At 42.4% G+C, this 21,383-nt stretch overlaps 4 protein-coding genes across 4 annotated transcripts; 1 reads left to right on the top strand and 3 right to left on the bottom strand.

The window, feature by feature from the left end:
• Positions 1–2,062: 2,062 nt before the first annotated feature.
• LOC127779316 (glycine-rich protein 5-like) lies at positions 2,063–2,380 on the bottom strand. The gene has a single exon (XM_052306045.1). The coding sequence runs from the start codon at positions 2,378–2,380 to the stop codon at positions 2,063–2,065; it is 318 nt and encodes a 105-aa protein (XP_052162005.1).
• Positions 2,381–6,452: 4,072 nt separating this feature from the next.
• LOC127779787 (uncharacterized) lies at positions 6,453–8,434 on the bottom strand. Its single transcript, XM_052306688.1, has 2 exons — positions 7,949–8,434; positions 6,453–7,139 (listed from the first exon to the last, which is right to left on the bottom strand). The coding sequence occupies exons 1-2, from the start codon at positions 8,215–8,217 to the stop codon at positions 7,100–7,102; spliced, it is 309 nt and encodes a 102-aa protein (XP_052162648.1). The 5' UTR covers positions 8,218–8,434; the 3' UTR covers positions 6,453–7,099.
• A 702-nt stretch (positions 8,435–9,136) lies between these two features.
• LOC127779786 (probable prolyl 4-hydroxylase 6) lies at positions 9,137–12,159 on the bottom strand. The gene is made up of 6 exons (XM_052306687.1): positions 11,547–12,159; positions 11,356–11,460; positions 10,338–10,395; positions 10,058–10,233; positions 9,911–9,971; positions 9,137–9,797 (listed from the first exon to the last, which is right to left on the bottom strand). Exons 1-6 carry the CDS (start codon positions 11,796–11,798, stop codon positions 9,490–9,492), a joined length of 960 nt encoding a protein of 319 aa, XP_052162647.1. The 5' UTR covers positions 11,799–12,159; the 3' UTR covers positions 9,137–9,489.
• Positions 12,160–12,563: 404 nt separating this feature from the next.
• LOC127779317 (RING-H2 finger protein ATL39-like) lies at positions 12,564–14,791 on the top strand. Its single transcript, XM_052306046.1, has 3 exons — positions 12,564–12,623; positions 13,291–13,790; positions 14,740–14,791. Exons 1-3 carry the CDS (start codon positions 12,564–12,566, stop codon positions 14,789–14,791), a joined length of 612 nt encoding a protein of 203 aa, XP_052162006.1.
• Positions 14,792–21,383: the final 6,592 nt, after the last annotated feature.

Consider the following 21,383-nt stretch of genomic DNA (forward strand, 5'->3'; position numbering starts at 1 on the left):
ATGTTAAATAATCGAAACCCGCTTTATGAAATGTTAAAATATCAAACATCTCATCTAAAGTCATGTCATACACGGTACTTGCAGTAAATTTTGTACATTGCTGTGATGTACTCCCTTCGTCCCAAAATAACAACTTAGGATCGGACGTGACACATTCTATAACGAATCTTGACATGTTAGTTTTTTATGGCACAGTATATGTAATTTAACACATTTTAGTACAATGAATCTACACATTGATTTTTTATGGCACAGATGATGTATATATAAGTTGACAAAATTTGCTACAGGACACTCAAAAAAATGTAAAATTAGCTGGAACATCCTAAAGACGTGAATTTGCCCAAGGACACTCCAAAAATGTGGTAATTTGCTGTAGAACACTGGACACATTAAAATATAATATTCGGTCAATTGATGAGAGAGAAACAACGTAAAATGATAGTTTTGCTCTTATCTTCTTCTCCCTCTCGATCTTGCCGAACCTAGAGAATAGCCTCCTCAGCTCGTCGTGTTTGGGGGAGGTTGGGCCAGGCGACATGAGCTAGCACGCGACGTGAGAGAGATCGACCAGAGACAGCCGAGAGAGAGATCGGCGCCGGCTGAGTTCGACGCGTGTGCACGACGTGTCAACGCCTCAAAACGCTGAGGCAAGTCTTCATCTCGTCCCTGCTACATCGCCATCTACTCCACTTCATTTCCACATAGAGCGAACCGAGGAAGAGAGCTCCAGCTCTCCCTCTCCACCTATCTTTCGTCGCTGGCCGCTGAGAAGGAGGATGCTGCCGATCACCAACGAGCCGTCTCCGTTCCTATCTAATTCATGTTCTATTATCTTCTCTCCATGCCAATCAAATCTTGCTTTGACAACCTCTCGATTCATGTAGCCAATCGACGGGAACGCTGTCGTGCCCACCGGAGCTCTGGAGCGCGCTCTGTGCACCGCCGCAGCGACATTATCGCCGTTCCCACTTATCTGGACCAAGCCGGGCCAAGCTGTCGCACCAGCATCTTCGCCTCATCCTCCTCTCCATCTCCCCTCAAGGACCCCGAAAAATGGTGCACCGGAGAGGGAGATCACACCCCTTCTTCGTTGGCGCCGATCTGAACCCGCCGCCGTCGTCGGCACTCGTCAAGCGCACCGAAGGGAGCGAGGACACTGGCCATCGTAGCAGTGGTGACGCTGGGACCAATCGTAGCCTCCCCGCCTGCGCTTGGTGCTGCCTCCCGGCCGCGCCCCGCCGCACCGGCAGTGTCGTCGCCTGCCCGCTATCGATCTGGCCGAACACCGCGCCTCCATGGTCGCGCCATGCCGTCGACCGCCCCGGCCGCTGGTGATGCCGCACCACGCCGCGCCGACCTCGCCCCACCGCTGCTTTGAGGTTGCTATGCCGTTCCCGGCGAAATCAACAAGAAGGGGAAAAGAAGGAAAGAGTAGGAGAAAAGGAAGGAAAGAGAAGGGCAATCTGGGCATTTAGAAAAATATCTCACCTCTTTTGACCGAAAATAATAAAATAATGCGACCGGTGTTCTACAGCCAATTACACATTTTTTTAAGTGTCCATCAGCCATATAACGTTTTCGTGGTGTCTCCCAGTCAATTACACATTTTTTGCGTGTCCCGTGGCAAATTTTGCCATATAAGTTGAACACGGAGGTATGACTTAGGAGGCTGCATCTGCTTGCGTGTCAACATTCAATTGGCTCATACGTTGTCCAGCGAGCCCAACCATCAGCCCTTCCACTGGCTGACTGGTGGGCCCAAATAGTCAGCCACATGAATCTTACCGCTGTCAATCATAGATAAGCACTTGAAAGTTTAGCAAATTACAACACAAAACAACTCAATGAACACACACACACACACACTTAAGCAACACAAGAGAAATCTCTAATCAACGATAGCCGTACAAACTCCAGCGTACGGTAGATATATCTCACCGTACATTAGTACATATATCTGACGTGGCACAATTAACCCACAACGTTATACACGTGGAATCACATTAATTGCCCTATACTACTATACGCATGCGCACACGTCGTCCTACGAGTCGTCGTCTTACGGCCGGAATCCTCCGCCGCCGCCGCCGAGGCCAACTCCGCCGCCGAACCCGCCGAACGGCCCGCCGCCGGCGCCGAACCCGCCGAAGGGGCCGAACCCGGCGGCGCCGCCGCCGAGCGGGCCGGTGTACCCGCCGAAGAGCCCCCCGCGGCCGTCGCTCCCGCCGAACGCCGTCTTGGCTTCCCCCACGCCGGCGGCGCCGGCGGCGTTCGCCGTGTCGCCGCAGTCGTCGTCGGGCATGATCCTCGCCGCCGTCACCGCCACGGCGGCGAGGCCGAACAGTAGCAGGAGGACAACCGCCACGCGCGCCGCCATTGCCAACCTCTCTGATCTCGATCTCGATCCCTGCAGCGTCGTGTCTCTCAACTCCGGCGAGGTGGAGATCGATCGATGGTGGTGGAGCGGGAGGCGAGAGGAGAGGAGGGTTTAAAGGGGAGGAGAGACGATCGGGAGTTGGAGGAAGCGATTAATGGCGGGAGCAAGTGGTTCGTTGCTGCTGCTGCTGCCATGGCGATCGACATGGGGTTGCAATAAATGGGAGGGGAAGAAGGGGTAGATGAGATCGATCCATGGAGGGGGGTAGTTAGTTAATGCGAGATCATCTCTGCCATTGCATCTACTCCCTCCGTCCCAAAATAAGTGCAGTTTTGCACTATTCACATTCAACGTTTGACCGTTCGTCTTATTTAAAATTTTTTTATGATTAGTATTTTTATTGCTATTAGATGATAAAACATGAATGGTACTTTATGTGTGACTAAATATTTTTAAATTTTTCACAATTTTTTGAAATAAGACGGACGGTTAAACGCTGGGCACGGATATCCATGGCTGCACTTGTTTTGGAACGGAGGTAGTAGCTAGCTGCAGGAAGAAGGCACTGTAGCTTCATACTACTAGTTCAAAATTTTAGTCTTAAATTTTTTTTCCCGATTACATGTCACTGCACACGCAACACAATGGCCTTGTTTGGATCCTTCGGGCTATTAAATAGCCCTCAAGAATCTTACTATTTAGGATTATTAAACGTATATTACCGACAAAACCGATTCCATAACCCCTAGGCTATTTTGCGAGACGAATCTAATGATGTATATTAATCCATAATTAGCGGCTGATTACTGTAGCATCACAGTAGCAAATCATAGATTAATATACCTCGTTAGATTCGTCTCGCAAAATAGCTTAGGGGTTATGTAAGGGTTTTGTCAGTAATCTACGTTTAATACTCTTAAATAGCAAGATTCTGGAGGGCTATTTAATAGCCTGGAGGATCCAAACAGGACCAATGATTACACCACCGCAAATAGGTCCCCTGGCTAACACATGTTTAGATAGATGAAAACCAATGAGATATCCCACTAAAATCTTGTTATATATAAAATATGCTTATATATACGTAGTATTTGTGGGCATCATTTAAATATGTTGGATGAAGTCATGCATGCATCTAGGATTCCACCACTTGGTGCTTCCCCAATTTCGCCTTAAATTTGTCATGTTCGATTCAGAGTTTTGCATTTCACAATGCAAAAGAAAATCCGGACAGCTCGTGATATTTGAACAGAACTTCGCTGAATTCGAAAGTTGTTTCTAAATTTTGCCTTGCTTTTTTGCTGTTTGGATCAGGATTTTTCTTTTCGCAATGCAAAAAGGTTAGGATACTGTTTGTGAGATTTGAACGTATTTTCACTGAATTCAAACAGTTACAGTGTCTAAATTCAGACAAATTCGAATTTTCAGGCCAAAGGTGTTTCCTCTCTGGACACGTTGGTTAATTACCCGCAATTTAGGAAATTTTGAAACAGGTTTTCAAAACCTGGTTTTCATCACAACTGTACGTATATTTTTGTGAATTAAATATTATAACTCTTTTTCTTTCAGTGTCTAGTAATATATTCGTATTTTGCAACGGACCAAGCCTAAATAATTGAGGACTAACTAGGTACGTGAATTAAAAATAAAGTATTGGCTAGATCCATATAATTAGAGATTGACTTGGTGGATGGATTGGGAATAAAATACTGTATCCTACAGTGACGTACCTGTGAATGAGTGGACACCTCATGCGCACGGTGAAAAGGGGACGGTAGGAGGATGATTGCAATTCTATTTTTTTCAAAGAAAAATCGTGTCAGCTATTAATTTCAATACTATCTGCAATAGATGTGTTATATGCATCTGGTCTTGGTTTGATCTAGCGCGGCCCCACAAAATGCTAGCTGTTCTTTTTTTTTTTCTCATAAAAAAGATTGGCTGTTAGATCTATGATTCACTGCAGCAAGAGTAATTTAGTTAGTAATATCATCGCCGATTTGCTGGCAAGTTGCAATTAAACTTCTATTGCAAGCATGAAGGCCTACAAATACAATCACTAACACACACACACAAAAGGAGAATTCCACTGTGCGTGTTATTAATTAGATTTTCCATCTACAACCAACATAAAAAAAACATCAATCACAGGAGAGAAAAAAATTGAGATGATTGCATGCATGTAAAGTGAAAATTTACTAATCTCGTTAACTAAATGTGAATTCCAACCGCAAATCTACACAATACATATAAGCAAACTAACTGAAATCTACACCAAAATTTAATTTTCTAACGTCTGATCGTCTGGGGTAGCTGCAAATTTAAGAGCCATGTGAAATTAGTTGTCACCTGCCGTCGTTGGTATCCAGGTCAAAAGGCATTGTACAGGTTTACTCACGGGCTGCACTTTTCTTTTTCTCTTTTTCTTTTTTGTTTTTTTGGGGCATTCACGCGATCGATGGCGCAGTAGCCATAGCCACTCTTAATTTAATTTGTACATGGAAATTTTGGTCTTGTTTGAAGAGATCTTAGACTCTTTTTCTGAGATTATACGACAGACGCACACGAACACACACCACTACATATGTAACACTACACTCACACTCACGCGAATGTATTCCCTAACACATGCTTTGAGAGACGGAAACCAACGGCGCATTCCTTATCTCATTAAAGTTCCGTTGAAAACCTACCTGCATGTGCGTAATATTCGTGGGCACTAGGATTTAAACCCTGGTGGGTGGAGTCATGCACCACGACTTCACCATACCTCTCGTGCTTCCCGAAGAGATCTAGATTCTAATAAGTAACCGCTAAGTAATTGGTTGGTGAGAGTTTTTTAAAAGCTAAGTTTTTTTAGTTTCTGATTTCTGATTTACTTTTTCATTCTATAATCACATATTCTCAAAGTTTAGGTGAGAACGTAATCTGTTTAGAGAGCGGAAAATTTTGCTAGAAGCTGCACATGGTAAAAGGTCTCTTAAAAAATTGATGATATAGAGGATTGTTGTGATATTTTTCATTGACAGGTGGGGACGTGGGGTCTATGCTGCACAATAAATGATATTGTGCCAACAAGGAACTCAGAACTGCCAGGGAGGATGAAAGCATTGGTCTATGTAAGGGAAATGTGAGTATATATGGTTTGGATTTTAAGGTTTGTTTGGAACTCCAGGAATTTTATAGGGATTTTGTAAGATTTAGTTCAAATATGTGAAAGTCCTCATGGTGAAAACTAATATACAATAAATATGGGATGAAATGTAGTATTTCTTTTCTTAAGAAGAAGAAATTTTGTGGCTTGCTCCTTGTCACAAGGTAAACACAACATTACAAGATTACAGGATGTTTAATAGCCTTGGGTACTTGCTTGGTTTTATTATTTTCAAATTTTAGTAGATTCATCAACTCCCCAAAAATTCTGAAAATCCCCACTATTTCTTGGATCCAAGTATAGTAAGTAATTGGATCAAGAGAGTAACTAAACTTTTCCCTAAGCTGGCTGTAAAATGCAGTACAAACTGCACACACTTTTGTCCCCACTTTAGTATGCATCTGATACAGAGAAAGGCACTTGGTACACATCTTATTCTCCCAGATGCAGTACACAAGAAGACTGGTCAAGAAAAGAATAGATTAGCCCCAAGAAGAAGAAGAAGGTTCATCTTTTAACCAAGGACAGAGTTTCTTATCAGTCTTCCTCACACTGTCACACAAGCTTTGCTTTTAGGCCACATTCAGGGTGCAACTTTGGCTGTTCAAAGCTACACTCCTGCAAGAAAAGAAGAGAGAAAACAGAGGAAGGGAAAGAAAAGAATATGTGCATTGGAGAGAATCCATGGTTACTTTGGCAGCTTGGATGTTCTTTTCTCTTCTTTAGCTTGGCATCTTGGCTTCTACCAATGCTTCTTGCTGTTTTTACCACAGTAATTTTGTTGGAAGTGTTTGATGTAGAACTAGAGAAATTACAAAATATGGATATGAAGAATGAAAAGGAGATGTATCTTGAAAAGATATTTTGAGGAAATCAACTAGCAATTAAGTAATGTAAAATTGAAATATACCTAATTTTATAATCTTGTTCGTATATTGTGCAGACAATTCCAGTTGCTCTCAAGTGATAATGCTATTTGCAGGTGGAGCATGCTAATTGGCAAATCAAAAGCATCTTTAGTAAGTGGGTCTACCTTGCTTTGGTTCTAGGGCACAAACTACAATGGATTTCACATCTCATCACAAGATAAGAAACAAAGCCAGGAAATTATTGCTCATCTTATCTTTACCTTTTCCTCTATAGCAAACTTGCAATGTGCTTTTCTAATCAATACAACAAAAATGAGACTTAAAAGAAAAAGAAGAATCAACACTACTACAAACATGTGCAAAGTCACTACTGAAAGAAAGGAGCTCTTGCCCATATCCCTTTGCCAAGAACCTTTGATGCTGAATTTTGTGAGATGGAAGCTTGATGTTGCTCTCTTTAAAAACCCAATCAGTAGGATAGCTTTTGTTTTCAAGAAAGCTAAAGTTTTATGCCTAAAATTGTCTTAAATACCAGTGCTTAGAACAGCATAGGCCACCTTCCCCTAGTTACACCAGCATCCTGCAAGAGACCCACCACAAATGCTGAACTCCTGTTTTTCCCTCCCTTTCTTCCAACACAATGATCTAATCCACAGAAGTGCTTCGGAAGCTTCCATCGATCGGGGCGCGTGCTACCTACGCTCGGCCTGGTGATCTTCCTGATTCTCCAGTTCCTCTGAAGAATTCAAGGTGAAGACCATTAGAAAACCAGAGTAAATAAAGGAAGGAATTGAAAGCCTGCAAGTATAATGTTCAAGGTGACACACATATATTGCTCTGATTGATGAGTAGTAGTTCGTTAAGGGTGCTAGATGCATGTTGGCTAATCATTTCAGATATGATAAGGTTCATGCAGGGTGTTCATTGGGTGGAGTAATTGTTTTCCTTTATTAAAAGGTTAGCATACATCATCATGAGCACTGTTTGTGTAGTGAATACAAATAGTGTGACCATCTTATACGTTGTTTTCATTGTGCAATCAAATTTAAGTCATGCCTTTCAAACTTGTACAGTATTAAATTTCGATATGGCAAGCAAGCTTAATTCCATAAAGAAGTCATATTATGGAATGACATAGATATAGTTCATTTTATATTGAACAAATAGAGATTTCAAAAGCCAATCCAGCTTATACTCAGCAAGATGAAACAAAAAGCATGAACATAATTTGAAACATATATGCTCTTTAAATTAGACTGAAGTGGGATAGAAAGATTTCAGTATAAAACTTAAGGTGTTCTTGAACAAGACCGCACCTCAGATAACACGATTAGGCATCGACAATACTTTTCTGCTATATTAATCTTTTATTATCAATAAGAATTTCCAGAGATCCATGGAAGGTTAGTTAAAAGGCCATTAAAAAAACTTGTAGTTGACACATCTCAAGCTAACATTCTGACTAAATTTGGTGAAACAGAAAAAAGGAGAAGAGGAACAAGAAAAAGAGCAGTACATCTCATGTTTGCACGCTATAAAAGTTACCTGTTGTGGATTGGATCTGGTCCATTTGGCACCCTCCTCTTCATGCTGCTGAAAGCATCACCAGCATTGAAATCTTCCAAGCTCCTGTGACTGTGAACTAGTCCTCCATTGATCATCATCCTTCTACCCCCAACACCAAGAACACTACTCCCCGGAGACGGCGGTTTCGCGCTTGTCTCCACCAACAATGACACCAAAATGAGGCCTCCAAATAGGATGGCCAATGTTGTCGCCGATACCCGCCTCGCTGACCTGGCAAACCTGCTCATAATACCCTAATTTCTATATCTTGGGGTATTGTCACCACCACCACAACCCCTCTATGAGCATCTCATAGAGTGGTGCAAGTGAGGAAAGCCCCCCCTCAAATGTGAGGCTTCTTCTCTCTTGTCTCAGCACATTATATTGTTGTGGAGGCAGTGGTATGTGTTTCTTGCTTCTGGTTTTCTTCTCAGCTTCTTTCTTCCTTGAGCTGCTGGCTCTGATGTGCTTTTGAAGGGCCTAGCTAATGAAGAGGCATGGTAGAAATCAAAGGAGGTGAGGCCATGCTTGCTTTTGTCCTTTGCTTTTTGAGTTATGTTGTTTTCCTTCTTTTGTTTCATTTTTCTTTCTCTTAGATCTTGATTGGTAAAAAGAGCCAATTGGAGTTTTAAGATGGCAAACCGAAAATGCTGTCTGATGGACCATCAGGGATTACTTAGTTACCCTTGGAGCAAAACCAAGTTAGAGGATAATTTAGTTTACACAAAAGTGTTTAAGGTAAAGTTTGAGTAAATCTAGGAGGAGGCATGACACATGAGAGATTGCTCTGGTAAAGCAAGGTCCAAAAGCAGATCCTTCAAAGTGTGAAGCACCCTGAAGAAATACACACATCTACCACTTTCAGGTGATATGTCACTGTCCTTATTATTAGATTGTGACTACATGGATCACACTGTTCTCATAAGCCCTACATGGATTACATGATCCTTGCAAGGACATTTTCAGTCTACTGTTGAAAATGTACACTAATTCGACGATTTTTCGCATGCAGTAGAACAAAACTTTTGTTAGGATCTAAACTTGTTCTCTGTGGATTAGAAACATGTTTTGAGGTAGCAACAAACAAAGTTTCCTTGTCTAAAAGCCAGGCTGATGCAGGAGATAAAGACCATAGAACTTCTATATTGTGGAAAGGGCCAAAGGAGTTTGTTATTTTTGAGACAGCCTGACACACTGCTGTACTGAAATCCACTGTTATGCAAGCCAACAAAATTAAAGTGGAACAGGCAGTAGCATTGTTGCCAGAAGGACAGATTCCATTTCTGCATCAGTAAAATACCAAAACTTACTTCACAGTCTTCACCTCCACTAGAAGTAAACTTGAGATTTCAAAACCATGTGCAAAGGATGTAAGCCGTTGTTTTTGAAGAAATAGTATGCTACTGTTCACTGTCTGAAAATTCAAATGCTACCTATTTCATCTGAAAATGCTCTAAGTATGTACAAATCAAGTGTTCAGCAAGTGACACAAACATCAGATTTAGGAAAATAAACACATCCTAGGAATCACAAACGCCACAACTCTTCCGACAATTGCCGGGCAAACCCTCGGCACCTACCATGTATACCGGGTTCTTCTCGCATTCTCCAGCTTCAGCCCATTTCGCGCAACGTGCACTATTGTCGGAGCATCCTTCTGTCACCTTTGAGACAGGAGGATGCTCATAGGACCTGATACGGATCCACTTTGGTGCAGACCATTTTTCACCTTCTATCACCGGGCAGCTCCCATGGAGGCTGAGCGGGTCCGGTACGCCATCGATATGAAGGCTAAAGAAGAGCACCGCGTCGCCTTTAACTGGTTTCACTGCAATTAAACTAGCCTGGTTATATTCCAAGTGTGTTATGTTTCAGTTTTTGAAGAGAAACTAGAGCCTAGAGAGGTGTCACATTTAAAACACTTCAAAAGGTAACCATTACCTGCCAATCCTTTTTGTGCACATTCAGAGAAAGTGTCATCCTTGGGCTGATTTTCCCACCCCTAAATTGATTAGCACCAGCAATGTTACAAAAACTCATACATCATTTGGATTTGGAAAAGTGAAGGACGTGATATTTGAAATTTACCTCAGCATTGGGGAACACAGTCTCGCCTCCCTTCTCGACAGTGGACAAATACATGAGCACCGTCGCGTAACGGTGGCCTCCCAGTGCTTGATTGACCTTGTCATGGAAATAATCAAAGTGCGGCTCATACTTCTGCCCATGCTCGTATCGGAGTATCTGAATGTTCTCAGCATTTTCTGATGAAAAAAAATAGCAGTAACATTAACTTGGAAAACCTTGCTACTTGAACAATCAATAGAACCAAACAATGAGACAATCTGAGGAAGCCCAGAAGAGTTACCTTCAGGAAGAAAGGTCCATGCTGCAATTCTTTTTTCAATCCTGCTCACCACTGGATCCTTCACAAAACAAGAAACGCATTTCCATTACATTACACCCCAGAATGACAGAATCCATTAGAAAGTACGAGAGCAAGCAACAAAACAAATTACTGCATATCAAACCATTGTTATTACCAAATCTCCTAACTACTGTTACTACCAAATCTGGTCCCTACTATTCCAATTGCTAATGCTAGCTAAGCCAGAAAGTATCAGTTCCTGCAGCAATAGATGGATGGATGGATGCTACTGATATCTGCATCCTTAGTAACTGCTGCTCAGAGGAGAGCCAGTGGTCCAGTAACTGACGCCGGCCTGTATGTTCACCGGTTGCCGGATACCCAGGTTCAGTATTAGTACAGCAGACCACTGATGGTGATCTAAATGTGTTCAGTAATTGCGGCATTGCATCGCAACAGGAATTGCATTGATCCTGTGAACATGTTGATCTGAACAGTTGCCAGTAATTGCGATTGGATGGGATGAATTTAGAGACAAAAGTTGGAGAAGAAATGCAGGGAAATGGACCGTTGTGTGCAGGAGAGATGTCAGCAAGTCAGAACCTAGTTGCAATGATGAGGTCCATTTAACAGTGAATTTCACACAAAAAAAATAGTTTTTTGTTCAGTTCAAATACTATCTTTTAAGCAGTAGTAACTCGTGAAGATTAACTAGAAATCAATTCACTGCAACTGTAGCTGTTAATCCGGCAGACTTGTCTCCCCACAATACAAATGCATTATCGGTTTTTGCTGCGATTGTGCAAACCATTTTAAATTCTTTTCAAAAATTGTTTGTAACCCAATTAATATGGCAATTTGTGGCCACCAAAAATACTAATTTCCCACAAACTATATGAACATGGTACAACACAATATCTAAAAGATCATTGTCATTTGTAGCAAACGACATACTATTGCCTTTGTCCTAAAATATAAGGATTTATGGCGTCCAGATATATAGCCAAAAATGTAGTACCTGGCGCTTGTCGAGGAACATGCCGGAGCTGGTCCGCACCTCGCTCATGACGCTCTTGCCGGACTTGTTGTCCGCCACCATCGACCTCTGCATCTTCCTCTTCCCCTGCTCCAACCACACACACCAATCAATCGAGACGCAGATAGGATTCAGCCATGGTGGTGGCATCTATGATTGCAGCAGGTGCTGACCAGCTTGACGAGGTGGTCGCACTCGTCGTCGGAGAGGAACCCCTTGTAGACGAAGACCCTGGGCCTCCACGACACCGCCCTGACGCGGGACGCGTTGAACGGCGGCGCGGCGGCGACGGCCCCGACGCCGTCGTCCCCGGCCTCTCCGAGGAGGAGCAGCGGCACGACGGCCGTCGCGGTGAGCAGCAGCGCGAGCGCCAGCAGAGCGCCGCGCATCCTCTTCCTCATCGCCATCATCACCACCGCCACCATGCCCGTGCGCGCGTGCGTGCCAGCCAGTAATTCCTTCGAACACTCCAGCTACAACACGCAAGAAAGCTCGCGTCGGCTCGGTCATAGATTTATACCGGGTGAAATCCGGAGACGGAGGCGCCCGCGGGGTGGTGGCGCGCGGCGACGGTGGATTTGAGCCTTACTTTTTTTTTCTGACTTTCTTTTTCCGGTGGTTTTGGTCGCCGGCGCGCGGCGGCGCCGGCGGTTTGAGCCCACGGCATGGCGGAAACAAGAGGAAACGGGCGGGGTAAAGGGGGTTGACTCCAAGCTTTTAATCCTCTTTCTACTGACATGCGTTGACCGGAGTAGATTGTCTAATTTGTGTTAGGAGTATCGATTTTACATGAGTTTGTTCCTATGCTGACTTTTTTCCTCCTTTAAAATGCATGAATTTTACATAATATCATATAAATTAGTCTAATTTGTTCGAAAGTCCCATAAAGTTTCTCCAATCTAAAGAAGGGTGTGTCTAGTTCACGCTAAAATTAGAAGTTTGGTTAAAATTGAAACGATGTAATGGAAAAGTTGAAAGTTTGTGTGTGTAAGAAAGTTTTGATGTGATGGAAAAGCTGAAAGTTTGAAGAAAAAGTTTAGAACTAAACTCGGCCGAAGATCTAGATTTGAATTTAGGTTGGAAGGTTATATACATCTGCGTATGGTTTTAGGCTCGCATGGCGGAAAGGAAACAAAGCAGGATAAAGGGAGTTGACTCGAAGCTTTCTTTTATCCTTTTTTTCTACTGACATGGAGGCAGTGAAATTTGTGGATTTTAACTGGTTCGTGGACTTTGCGTTGGCATCAGGGGCATTGACCTGATGACCGGAGTAGATCGCCTAATTTGTGTGTTTTTCTTTTTTTTGCGATTGTCTAATTTGTGTTAAGAGCATCAATTTTGCATGAGTTTGTTCATATGCTCATTTTTTTCTTTTTTTCTTTAGAAAATGGTTTGTTTATTTGAGTTGAGAGCTCCATTTTCAAATCCTTTAAACCGCATGAATTTTACATAAATTTGATATAAATTAGTTTATTTCCTAAGGAAAATCCTTTAAAATTTCTTCAATCGAAAGAAATGCCTAGATTTGAAGTATTGTGGAAGGTCATATGCATGTTATGGAATGTATTTATATGTGGAATAAGTTCACCGGAGGTCCCTCAACTTAACAACGAGATTTTTTGAGGTCCATTAACTATAAAACCAAAAATTTGTACCCTTAAACTCACACAAACTGTGCACTCAAGGTTCTATGGCAGTATATATGTGTGGTTTTGCTGACGTGGAATCTAGTTAGCAAAAAGAATTAAAAAAAATACATGGGGCCCACATATCAGCTGCACCTATTTTTTTCTTCTCTTTTCTCTCTTCTCTCTTCTCTTCTTCAGGCCGGCGGCGGGCGAGCGCCGCGGCGGCAGAGCAGCAGTGGACAAGTGCGACAGTGAAGCGGCGGCGGGCTACGGGCGGAGCGGACAACAGGTGAGCTCGGCGGCGGGCGCCTCCGGATGCTACAGCACCACGATGTTGTTCGGCGCCTTGGCCGTGTCATTCGCCCTGAGCTTCTTCCTCATCACCATCTTCATCTGCCCTCGATCCCTCCGCATTGCTCGTCGTCGGCGTGATCGTCCACTTGTCATGGAGCAGGAGCAGCAGCAGCTGATGCCGCCGAGGTTCGGCCTAGACGCCGCCACCATCGCGTGCCTCCCGTCGTTCCTGTACGTGCGAGCCCATGACAACGGCGAGGTCTCGGACACGGCGACGTCGGTCGAGTGCGCGGTCTGCCTCAGCGCTGTCGACGAGGGGGAGATGGTGAGGCAGCTCCACCAGGAGTGCATTGATATGTGGCTCTCGTCCCACGCCTCGTGCCCAATCTGCCGCGGGAAGGCCGCGCCAGCCGACGAGCTTGCCGACTCCATAGCTGCGCGCATCTTAGTGACGCCCTATGTCGTCGTGCGAGCCTCCTCGCCGTCGTCGCGCTCGTCCGCCGTGTGCTCCGCCCGCAGCCCGCCACCGCTTCGCTGCCGCACTCGCCCTCTGCTGCTCTGTAGCAGCGCTCCGCCGTGGCGCTCGCCCACCGCGGTGCTCGCGCACCGCCGGCTTGAAGAAGAGAAGAGAGAAGAGAGAAAAGAGAAGAAAAAAAATATGTGCAGCTGGCATGTGGGCACTATGTACTTTTTTTAATTTTGAGTAAATTGCATTGGTGGTACACAAACTTGTTAGGTAAGTGCAATTTAGTACATAAATTTATAAAATACTCGTTTCATTATATGAACTTGTCTAGTTCATGCGAACAAGGACCAAAATAAGCTGATGTTGATTAGGATGTGACATGCATACGTGTAGTGAGTATGCATAAGACATGCAATATTTATAATTTTGGTCTCAATTGTATCCTTTATCATGGAAATGATGACTTTCATACATTTCTAACCCTTATATTATTGCTCAGTTTTTTTAAACTTTTTATACTATCACTATATCCTATTCTATTTTTCATTGAAGAGGTGTATGTCTAATATCAACCTTCTCAGATATATGTTTACTAGTATCCTAATCAACCCCTAAATCAATAAGATTAGCTATGTAGTATCCTTTTCGCCTTCCTCCGCACGCAGCAGACAAGTTCATGCACCAAAACGAGCATTTTACAAGTTCGTGCACTGAATTGCACCCACCTAACAAGTTCGTGTACCGGAGATGCAATTTACTCTTTAATTTTTTTGCTGACTAGGAGCCACGTCAGCGAAACCACCCATATATACTACCATAGAATCTTGAGTGCACGGTTTGTGTGAGTTTAGGGGTACACATTTCTGGTTTTATGTTTAAGGGATCTTTAAAAATATCTCGTTGCTAAGTTGAGGGACCTCCGGTGAACTCCTTCATATGTCCCTGAAGTCTCAACTGCGTGTTCCATCGATGTATCAGAGAGTTTCCCGTTGCAAAAGGTTTATTTTGCGTCCTTAAACTATGTGGTTAGTTTGATCCACGTTCACAAACCGTACTATCGGCTATAAAGGCTTCCACAACTGGTAAAATCGGATTAATTTATCTCCTTGTATACTTTTGAGATGGTGGTTTTGTTATATGTGATATCTAAGTGACACTTTAATCTGGTCTTTTATGTAACGTAACGGCTATGTGGCATTCTAGCTAAAAAAAAAAGAAGTAAATTTCACAAAACTACGAATACTTTGATCAAATTATCACAAAGCTATATATTTAAGTTGATGTATTATAAAACTACATATTTAACAATAGATTTATCACAAGACTACAAATTTAAGGCTAAGTATCACAAAACTAAAGATTTAATAATAAAATTATCATAAAAATCACATGTTTAGGGTTTAAATGTTTAGCACTAATAGTATGATTGAGTTATAAACGTCCAATTTTTCTAATTAAATTAGTGCTAAACCCATAGTTTTGTGATAACTTTGTTACTAAATTTATAGTTTTGTGGTATATTTAATGTTAAACAAAACTTAGTTTTGTGATACAACATTTTAAATATGTAGTTTTGAGATAATTTAGTTAATATTTCTATAGTTTTGTGAAATTTACTTTAAAAAATAAAAAAAAGTATATATGACCACATATGGTTGCATTCGTTCTCACCTTTTGGAGAGAGATGTTTAGCGAGCACAGAACGAGAAAGCTCATTAGTACATGATTAATAAAGTATTACTCCCTCCGTCCCACAATATAAGGGATTTTGAGTTTTTGCTTGTAACGTTTGACCACTCGTCTTATTCAATTTTTTTTTGCAAAACAAAAAGTTATGCTTTAAGTACTGTAGATAATAAAGTAAGTCACAAATAAAATAAATAATAATTTCAAAAAATTTTGAATAAGACGAGTGGTCAAACATTAAAAGCAAAAACTTAAAATCCCTTATATTATGGGACGGAGGAAGTAATTATTATAAACATGAAAAATGAATTTATTTGATTTTTAAATAATTTCTATATGGAAATTTTTGCAAAAAAACACATTACTCCCTCCATTCCTAATTGATCTTCATATTACATGAGCGCACAAGACCAAAAAGATATAATAACTCTCTCATGCTACATTTACTTTAACAATAAACTTGATACATGCACAATCCCCACTATTTCCTAGCCAATAGCAAATCAAAACACTTGTGTGTATGGATGTATACATCAATGCTCATTTACCCCAATGCACAAATAACGAATAGACTTAATGAGTGAACACAAATATGATGATCATTTAGGAGTATTTTCAAAAAAATTATATGATGATCAATTTGAAATGGAGGGAGTATTTAACAGTTTGAAAAACGTGCTAACGGAAATTGAGGAAGTTGAAGTTTCGAGTTGGAAAAAAGAACTAAGCCTAAGTCTCCTAGCAAAATTAAAAATATCGTATTGGCCCACGTATCATGCTCTCCCTCATCCCCTCTCCTCTCTCACAACATCGATCTGCCAGAGCTCGAGAAGGAGAGGTGGCAGACAACGCCAAGATCGCTTCGTGAGTTCAACGTCGTTGAGTCCATATGTGGGTGGAGGAGGTCAATGTACTTGTCTTGCTCTTGTGTCCCACCGCTACGTGAGCTAAGGAGCTATGGGTGCAGGTCGTAAGCCAACGGTCGGCCTTGTCTCTAGCCCTGATGCGGTGGTGGAGGTCGGTATTAGCAGGATTTTGCTGGAGGGAGGAGAGAGAGAGATGGAAATGGAAGAGAACCAAGGGCTCATTAGTAGATGGGCCTTATATTTCTGCTCTGTCTATGAAAAGTGGACAAAGTCAACGATATCATGTAAGATGAAATCAGCGTAGAAAATCACGAAGGAGGCCGAATGAACCGTTTAATTTTTTAACTATTAAGGAGAACATTTTTTTAAGAAAAAACTCATGCATTTTATTGATTATAGATAACTAAGTACATATCACATGACTTATCCCCAGCGGAAAATCAATTGCAAGTACAACCAGTTTTGTAAAAGGGCCCCACGAAGATAGCCAAATTAACATAAGCTCCTGAAATTTGCTAGGAAGGACTCCTAAGAAACTAGAAAATTCAATCAAGTCCTTCTCTTCTCCACAAGATAGCAAGCTAGATCCATGGCTGCAATGGTGACGAAAAAACCAAGAGTAACTGCATATGAAAACGCAAGGAAGTATACTCAAAAGGGCCTCCGCTTGGAGGTTGAGGCTTCCATGACAAAACCATGAAAACTCAGATTCTATCTGAAGATGTACTGTCGGTGAAGAAGGAGGCTTGCATATTTGTGGTTGCCACGCAGGAGATGAACCAAATGGCTGGCACAACAACTTTTACTTTCAGTTGGAGGCGTCGTGTGAGGATATAGAAATCAAACAATTAAGTGGTCAGAACTCTCACGTGCAATGGGCTTGAAATGGTAGGCTACAGGCAGATCTCAATCCATCAAATGGATCTTCTGGGCCTCCATTTATTAGTTACTCCGTACCCACCTACACACACAAAAAGAAAACCAGAGTTTCCTTATCAACAATTCTACGCTGCTGTGCTTAATTGGATGTTACTAATTCATTAATATTAGAAAAATGTTACTATTCCCTCAACAGAATGAGCGCTTAACTGAATATGTACCACTCAAACAGTCATTAGCAGTTAGCATGCAATTGATCATATATAGGGGTGGTGGATATCGAGTTAGCTCGGCTCGGCTCGGCAGCCAGCTCCTTTAGCTCGTCAGCCATATCAACATTTGTGCGCAGATTACATGTCCATCCAATATGTAATAGGGAAAACTTCAAGTCCATGGTTAACATAATAACATGTCCATGGTCCATGCAAATATGCCACAATGCAAGTTGCCATGCAACTAGATTAGATAGTACTATATTACAATCCAGAACTTCAGGTCCATCAGACCATCATAGAATCACACAAGTTACATGCCAAGTTGCCAACTTCAACACCAAAACAAGCAACATCTCCCCTTCCATCAAGCAACACCAAGAGTTGAAGACAACACCATCCTCCTCAGCATCAAGACCATCACAGAATTACTAGCTGCTTGCCACAACACAATGTGGGAACTCCACAAACTCAATGATTTTCATCATCTACCTCCTATAGAAAGAGTTTAAAAATTAGCATTAGTTCATTAAATACAAGTATATAAATATCAAAGGCATAAGGACAAACAAAGCTGATTTGAAAGGGGCTGCTCCGCTGACCTGACTCCACCTCACTAATGGGCTTTTCTTGCTTGGGCCCTGGTCCTGGACTCCTACTGTTGGAATAAGTTCACTTTGGGTTCCTTTATTTGTCGTCTACTCCGATTTTCGTCCCTTGACCGCAAAACCAGGTACGACCTGTGCCCCAACTTATGAAAATCGGGAACGAGGTCCTCGATGGTTTTGGCTGACGTGTCGCCTACGTGGCTTGTTTGAACAGTTCTCCGTCCCAGGTGGCATTGACGTGGTGCTTACGTGGCAATTATATCAAAAAAATAATAAAAACTGTGGGCCCACCTGTCAGCTACCACAAAAGAATAATTTAAAAATAGCGGGGCCCGTGTGGGCCCACATGTCAGTCTAACTCACCCCTCCTCTTCTGCTTCCTCTCTCCCTTCTCCCCTCTTCATCTTTCTTGCGTTGGGGGGGGGGGATGTGGCCGGCGACGACGACGGCGGCGGAAATGGAGAAGAGTGGCTGCCAGCCATCTCTCTCTTCCACGTGCTTGCCGGTAGGCCAGGGAGCTCGCTTAGCTGTCCGCCGCCCTTCTCCCCGATGGCCAGCAGCGGGAGAAAAAGGAACGGCATACGCGCGCTCGCCGGTAGGCTAGGGAGCTCGCCTAGCCATCCGCCGCCCTTCTCCCCGATGGCCGCCGGCGGGAGAAGAGGGAGCGGCGCGCGGCGGCGTCAGTGGCGGGAGAGGAGGGAGCGGCGCCAGCGGGAGAGGAGGGAGCGGCACACGCCCTCCACCGTAACCCACCTCCACCACCATCGTCGCGTGCGCTCATGGCAGAGAACGGCAGGAGCGGCCGCCGCGGCGCTCACGGTGGAGGACGGCGACGACGTAGAAGCCGGAGCCCTCGTGCGCGACAGCGGCGGTGAGGTCGGTCCACTCCTCAGGGGGCAGCACGGCGGGTGCCCACTCCATCTCCCCCATGGCTCCCCTATGGCGGGTGCCCGCTCGCCGCGACGCTGGCCGGTCCTGGTGGCGGCCGCGTGCTGGTGCTGGAGCGGGGTGGTGCGCCCGAGGAGATCCCACCGGCGCCGCTTCGAGAGATCCGAGAGCCGAGTGGGAAATGGAATGATCTGTGGGGCCCATATTTATTTTTTTGTCGCTGACATGTGGGCCCACGTGGGCCCCGCTATTTTTAAATTATTCTTCTGTGTGTAGCTGACAGGTGGGCCCACGGTTTTTATTATTTTTTCGAGATATAATTGCCACGTAAGCGCCACATCAATGCCACGTGGGATGGAGACCTAGTCAAACAAGCCACATAGGCGCCACGTTAGCCAAAACCGCCGAGGGATCTCGTTTACCCGGTTTTCATAAGTTGGGGGACGGGTCGTATCCAATTTTGTGGTCTAGGAACGAAAATCGAACTGGGCGACAAATAGAGAGACCCAAAGTGAACTTATTCCCCTAATGTTTCTCTGGCTCATTGGGCTCGTCAACAGTTTGCGAGCTAGCTCGTTATAGCCACCGAGCTAAATCTGAATTTTAAATTTTTAAATTTATTTATTAAAATATTTTTAAAATATAATTTTTAAAAGTTTTACAAATCTACACCCCTAATGCCACCCTTCCTGAGGATGTTTTTGTGACGTGGCACACGTCCGTTGATGTATTCTAACGGCCACATGGAGGGTCGCCGGTCATTTTGTAGGCAACCTCCTTGCCGCGGTGCCGCCCTCCCAAAGGGTTATAAGGGAGCCACCTGCAAAACAATCGTGGTTGGCCATTTATAGACGGACTCCTTGCCGCCCTCCTAAAGAGCTGCAAGGATCGTCTGTAAAATATTTACGCAACTGTTGGACCACACCAATGCACGTGTGCACGTTATAAAAAATGCTCTCTGGAAGTGCGTTTTTAAAAAAGCCCTCTCAAGGAGAGTTAGGGTGTAGATTTGTAAACCTTTTTTAAAAAAAATTGTGTTTTTAATATTTTAATAAATAAAATTTAAAATAAAAAAAATCAATCCTTGCTCAGCTTAGCATTTCTCAACGAGCCGAGCTGTTCACAAGCCAAGTGAGCTAGCAAGCCGAGTATGTTGTCCAGCCCAGTCCATGTTATATTCCGTCTGAAGTCTGAACTGAGAAGAGTAGTGCAACTCATCATATGATACCATGCGTGCTGCTTCGTTATTTTTCACTCCCTTCCGTTGAACCTTTTTGGAAAATCCATTCCACTGAAGTTAAATTCGGCTAAACTATACAAAAATTTTTTTTTGGGGAGAGAATAAAATATAAAAAGATTCAATTGATATCAACAAACAGAATTCTGAAACAACTCAGAATAGGAGTTTCTTTTTATCGAAACAGAATAGATTTATTCTTTAGAGTAAATTGCACCCACGGTATATCAACTTAGTAGGTGGGTGCAATTTGGTGTAAAAACTTGAGAAATGAGTGTTCTAGTGCAAAAACTTGACACGTAGATGCAATTTAGTACAAGAACTTTATAAGTGATCATATAAATACGACAACTTACAAGATAGCTATAATTTTGATACAATAAATTAACAAGTTATGCGGCAACTTAATTATTTAGAGCATTTTTTATATAGATTCAATTTTAAGTACTTTGACAATATACAATAGTGTATTTGTATAAGCATATTTATATTTTTTTCCTAAAAGTCAATTAAACTGATGTAGAAATTATTATATTTCGATTGATATTTGAGAAGGTGAAGAAAAAAAAATTAAAAGGTAATTGGATGTAAATTGTATGTGCAGTATAATTCTTAAAGATTAAATTCAAGATTATAAGGTAATATGATAATATCCGTAGGATTACTTGACATGGTGAAAAAAATTTACCTAGCGTATGCTTAGCCAAGTTGATGCACCAAAATACTAAATTGTCAAAGTTTTTATGCTACAACGTGCTACTTGTTAAGTTGTTGCACTCAGACATCCAATTCTCAAGTTCTTGTACTATATCGCACCCACATGTCAAGTTGTTGTACCATAAATACAATTTACTCTTTATTAAATAATAAATAATAGAAAGGGTTACAACTTGCTGTCATAATAAAAAAAATTGGACGTATTTTGACATAGCAATGAATTAAGCATAGGGACTACATTCATCAAACATACTCCCTCATCTCTTAAATGTTTAATGCCATTGATTTTTTTTAATTAAGTTTTACCATTCATCATATTTAAATAAATTACATGTATATGATTTATTCTGTCATGATTTATTTTATTATTAAGAGTATTTTAAGCATAAATTATATTTTTATATATTGAATTCCCTCACGAATGTACTGCCCGTTCAAAAGGATCTCTCTAATAACACTCCCCAGCTAAAAATAACTCATAAAAACTGTAATGGTAAGAGTGTCAGCCAATAGGAGTCCACCGAATATA

This window comes from Oryza glaberrima, chromosome 7 (genome assembly GCF_000147395.1).
Source record: "Oryza glaberrima chromosome 7, OglaRS2, whole genome shotgun sequence".
Lineage (NCBI taxonomy): Eukaryota > Viridiplantae > Streptophyta > Magnoliopsida > Poales > Poaceae > Oryza > Oryza glaberrima.

Bases quoted from the DNA above. Each gene is read 5' to 3' on its own strand.
- LOC127779786 (XM_052306687.1), bottom strand. From the start codon at position 11,798: ATGGTGGCGGTGGTGATGATGGCGATGAGGAAGAGGATGCGCGGCGCT. The intron at 11,461-11,546 runs GTCAGCACCTGC...TGGTTGGAGCAG, and splicing joins GCGACCACCTCGTCAAGCTG to GGGAAGAGGAAGATGCAGAG. The intron at 10,396-11,355 runs GTACTACATTTT...TGTTTTGTGAAG, and splicing joins TGTTCCTCGACAAGCGCCAG to GATCCAGTGGTGAGCAGGAT.
- LOC127779317 (XM_052306046.1), top strand. From the start codon at position 12,564: ATGGAGGCAGTGAAATTTGTGGATTTTAACTGGTTCGTGGACTTTGCG. The intron at 12,624-13,290 runs GCATTGACCTGA...AGCGGACAACAG, and splicing joins ACTTTGCGTTGGCATCAGGG to GTGAGCTCGGCGGCGGGCGC. The intron at 13,791-14,739 runs GTCCGCCGTGTG...TCGATGTATCAG, and splicing joins TCCTCGCCGTCGTCGCGCTC to AGAGTTTCCCGTTGCAAAAG.
- LOC127779316 (XM_052306045.1), bottom strand. From the start codon at position 2,380: ATGGCGGCGCGCGTGGCGGTTGTCCTCCTGCTACTGTTCGGCCTCGCC.
- LOC127779787 (XM_052306688.1), bottom strand. From the start codon at position 8,217: ATGAGCAGGTTTGCCAGGTCAGCGAGGCGGGTATCGGCGACAACATTG. The intron at 7,140-7,948 runs GTAACTTTTATA...TGAATTCTTCAG, and splicing joins CCAGATCCAATCCACAACAG to AGGAACTGGAGAATCAGGAA.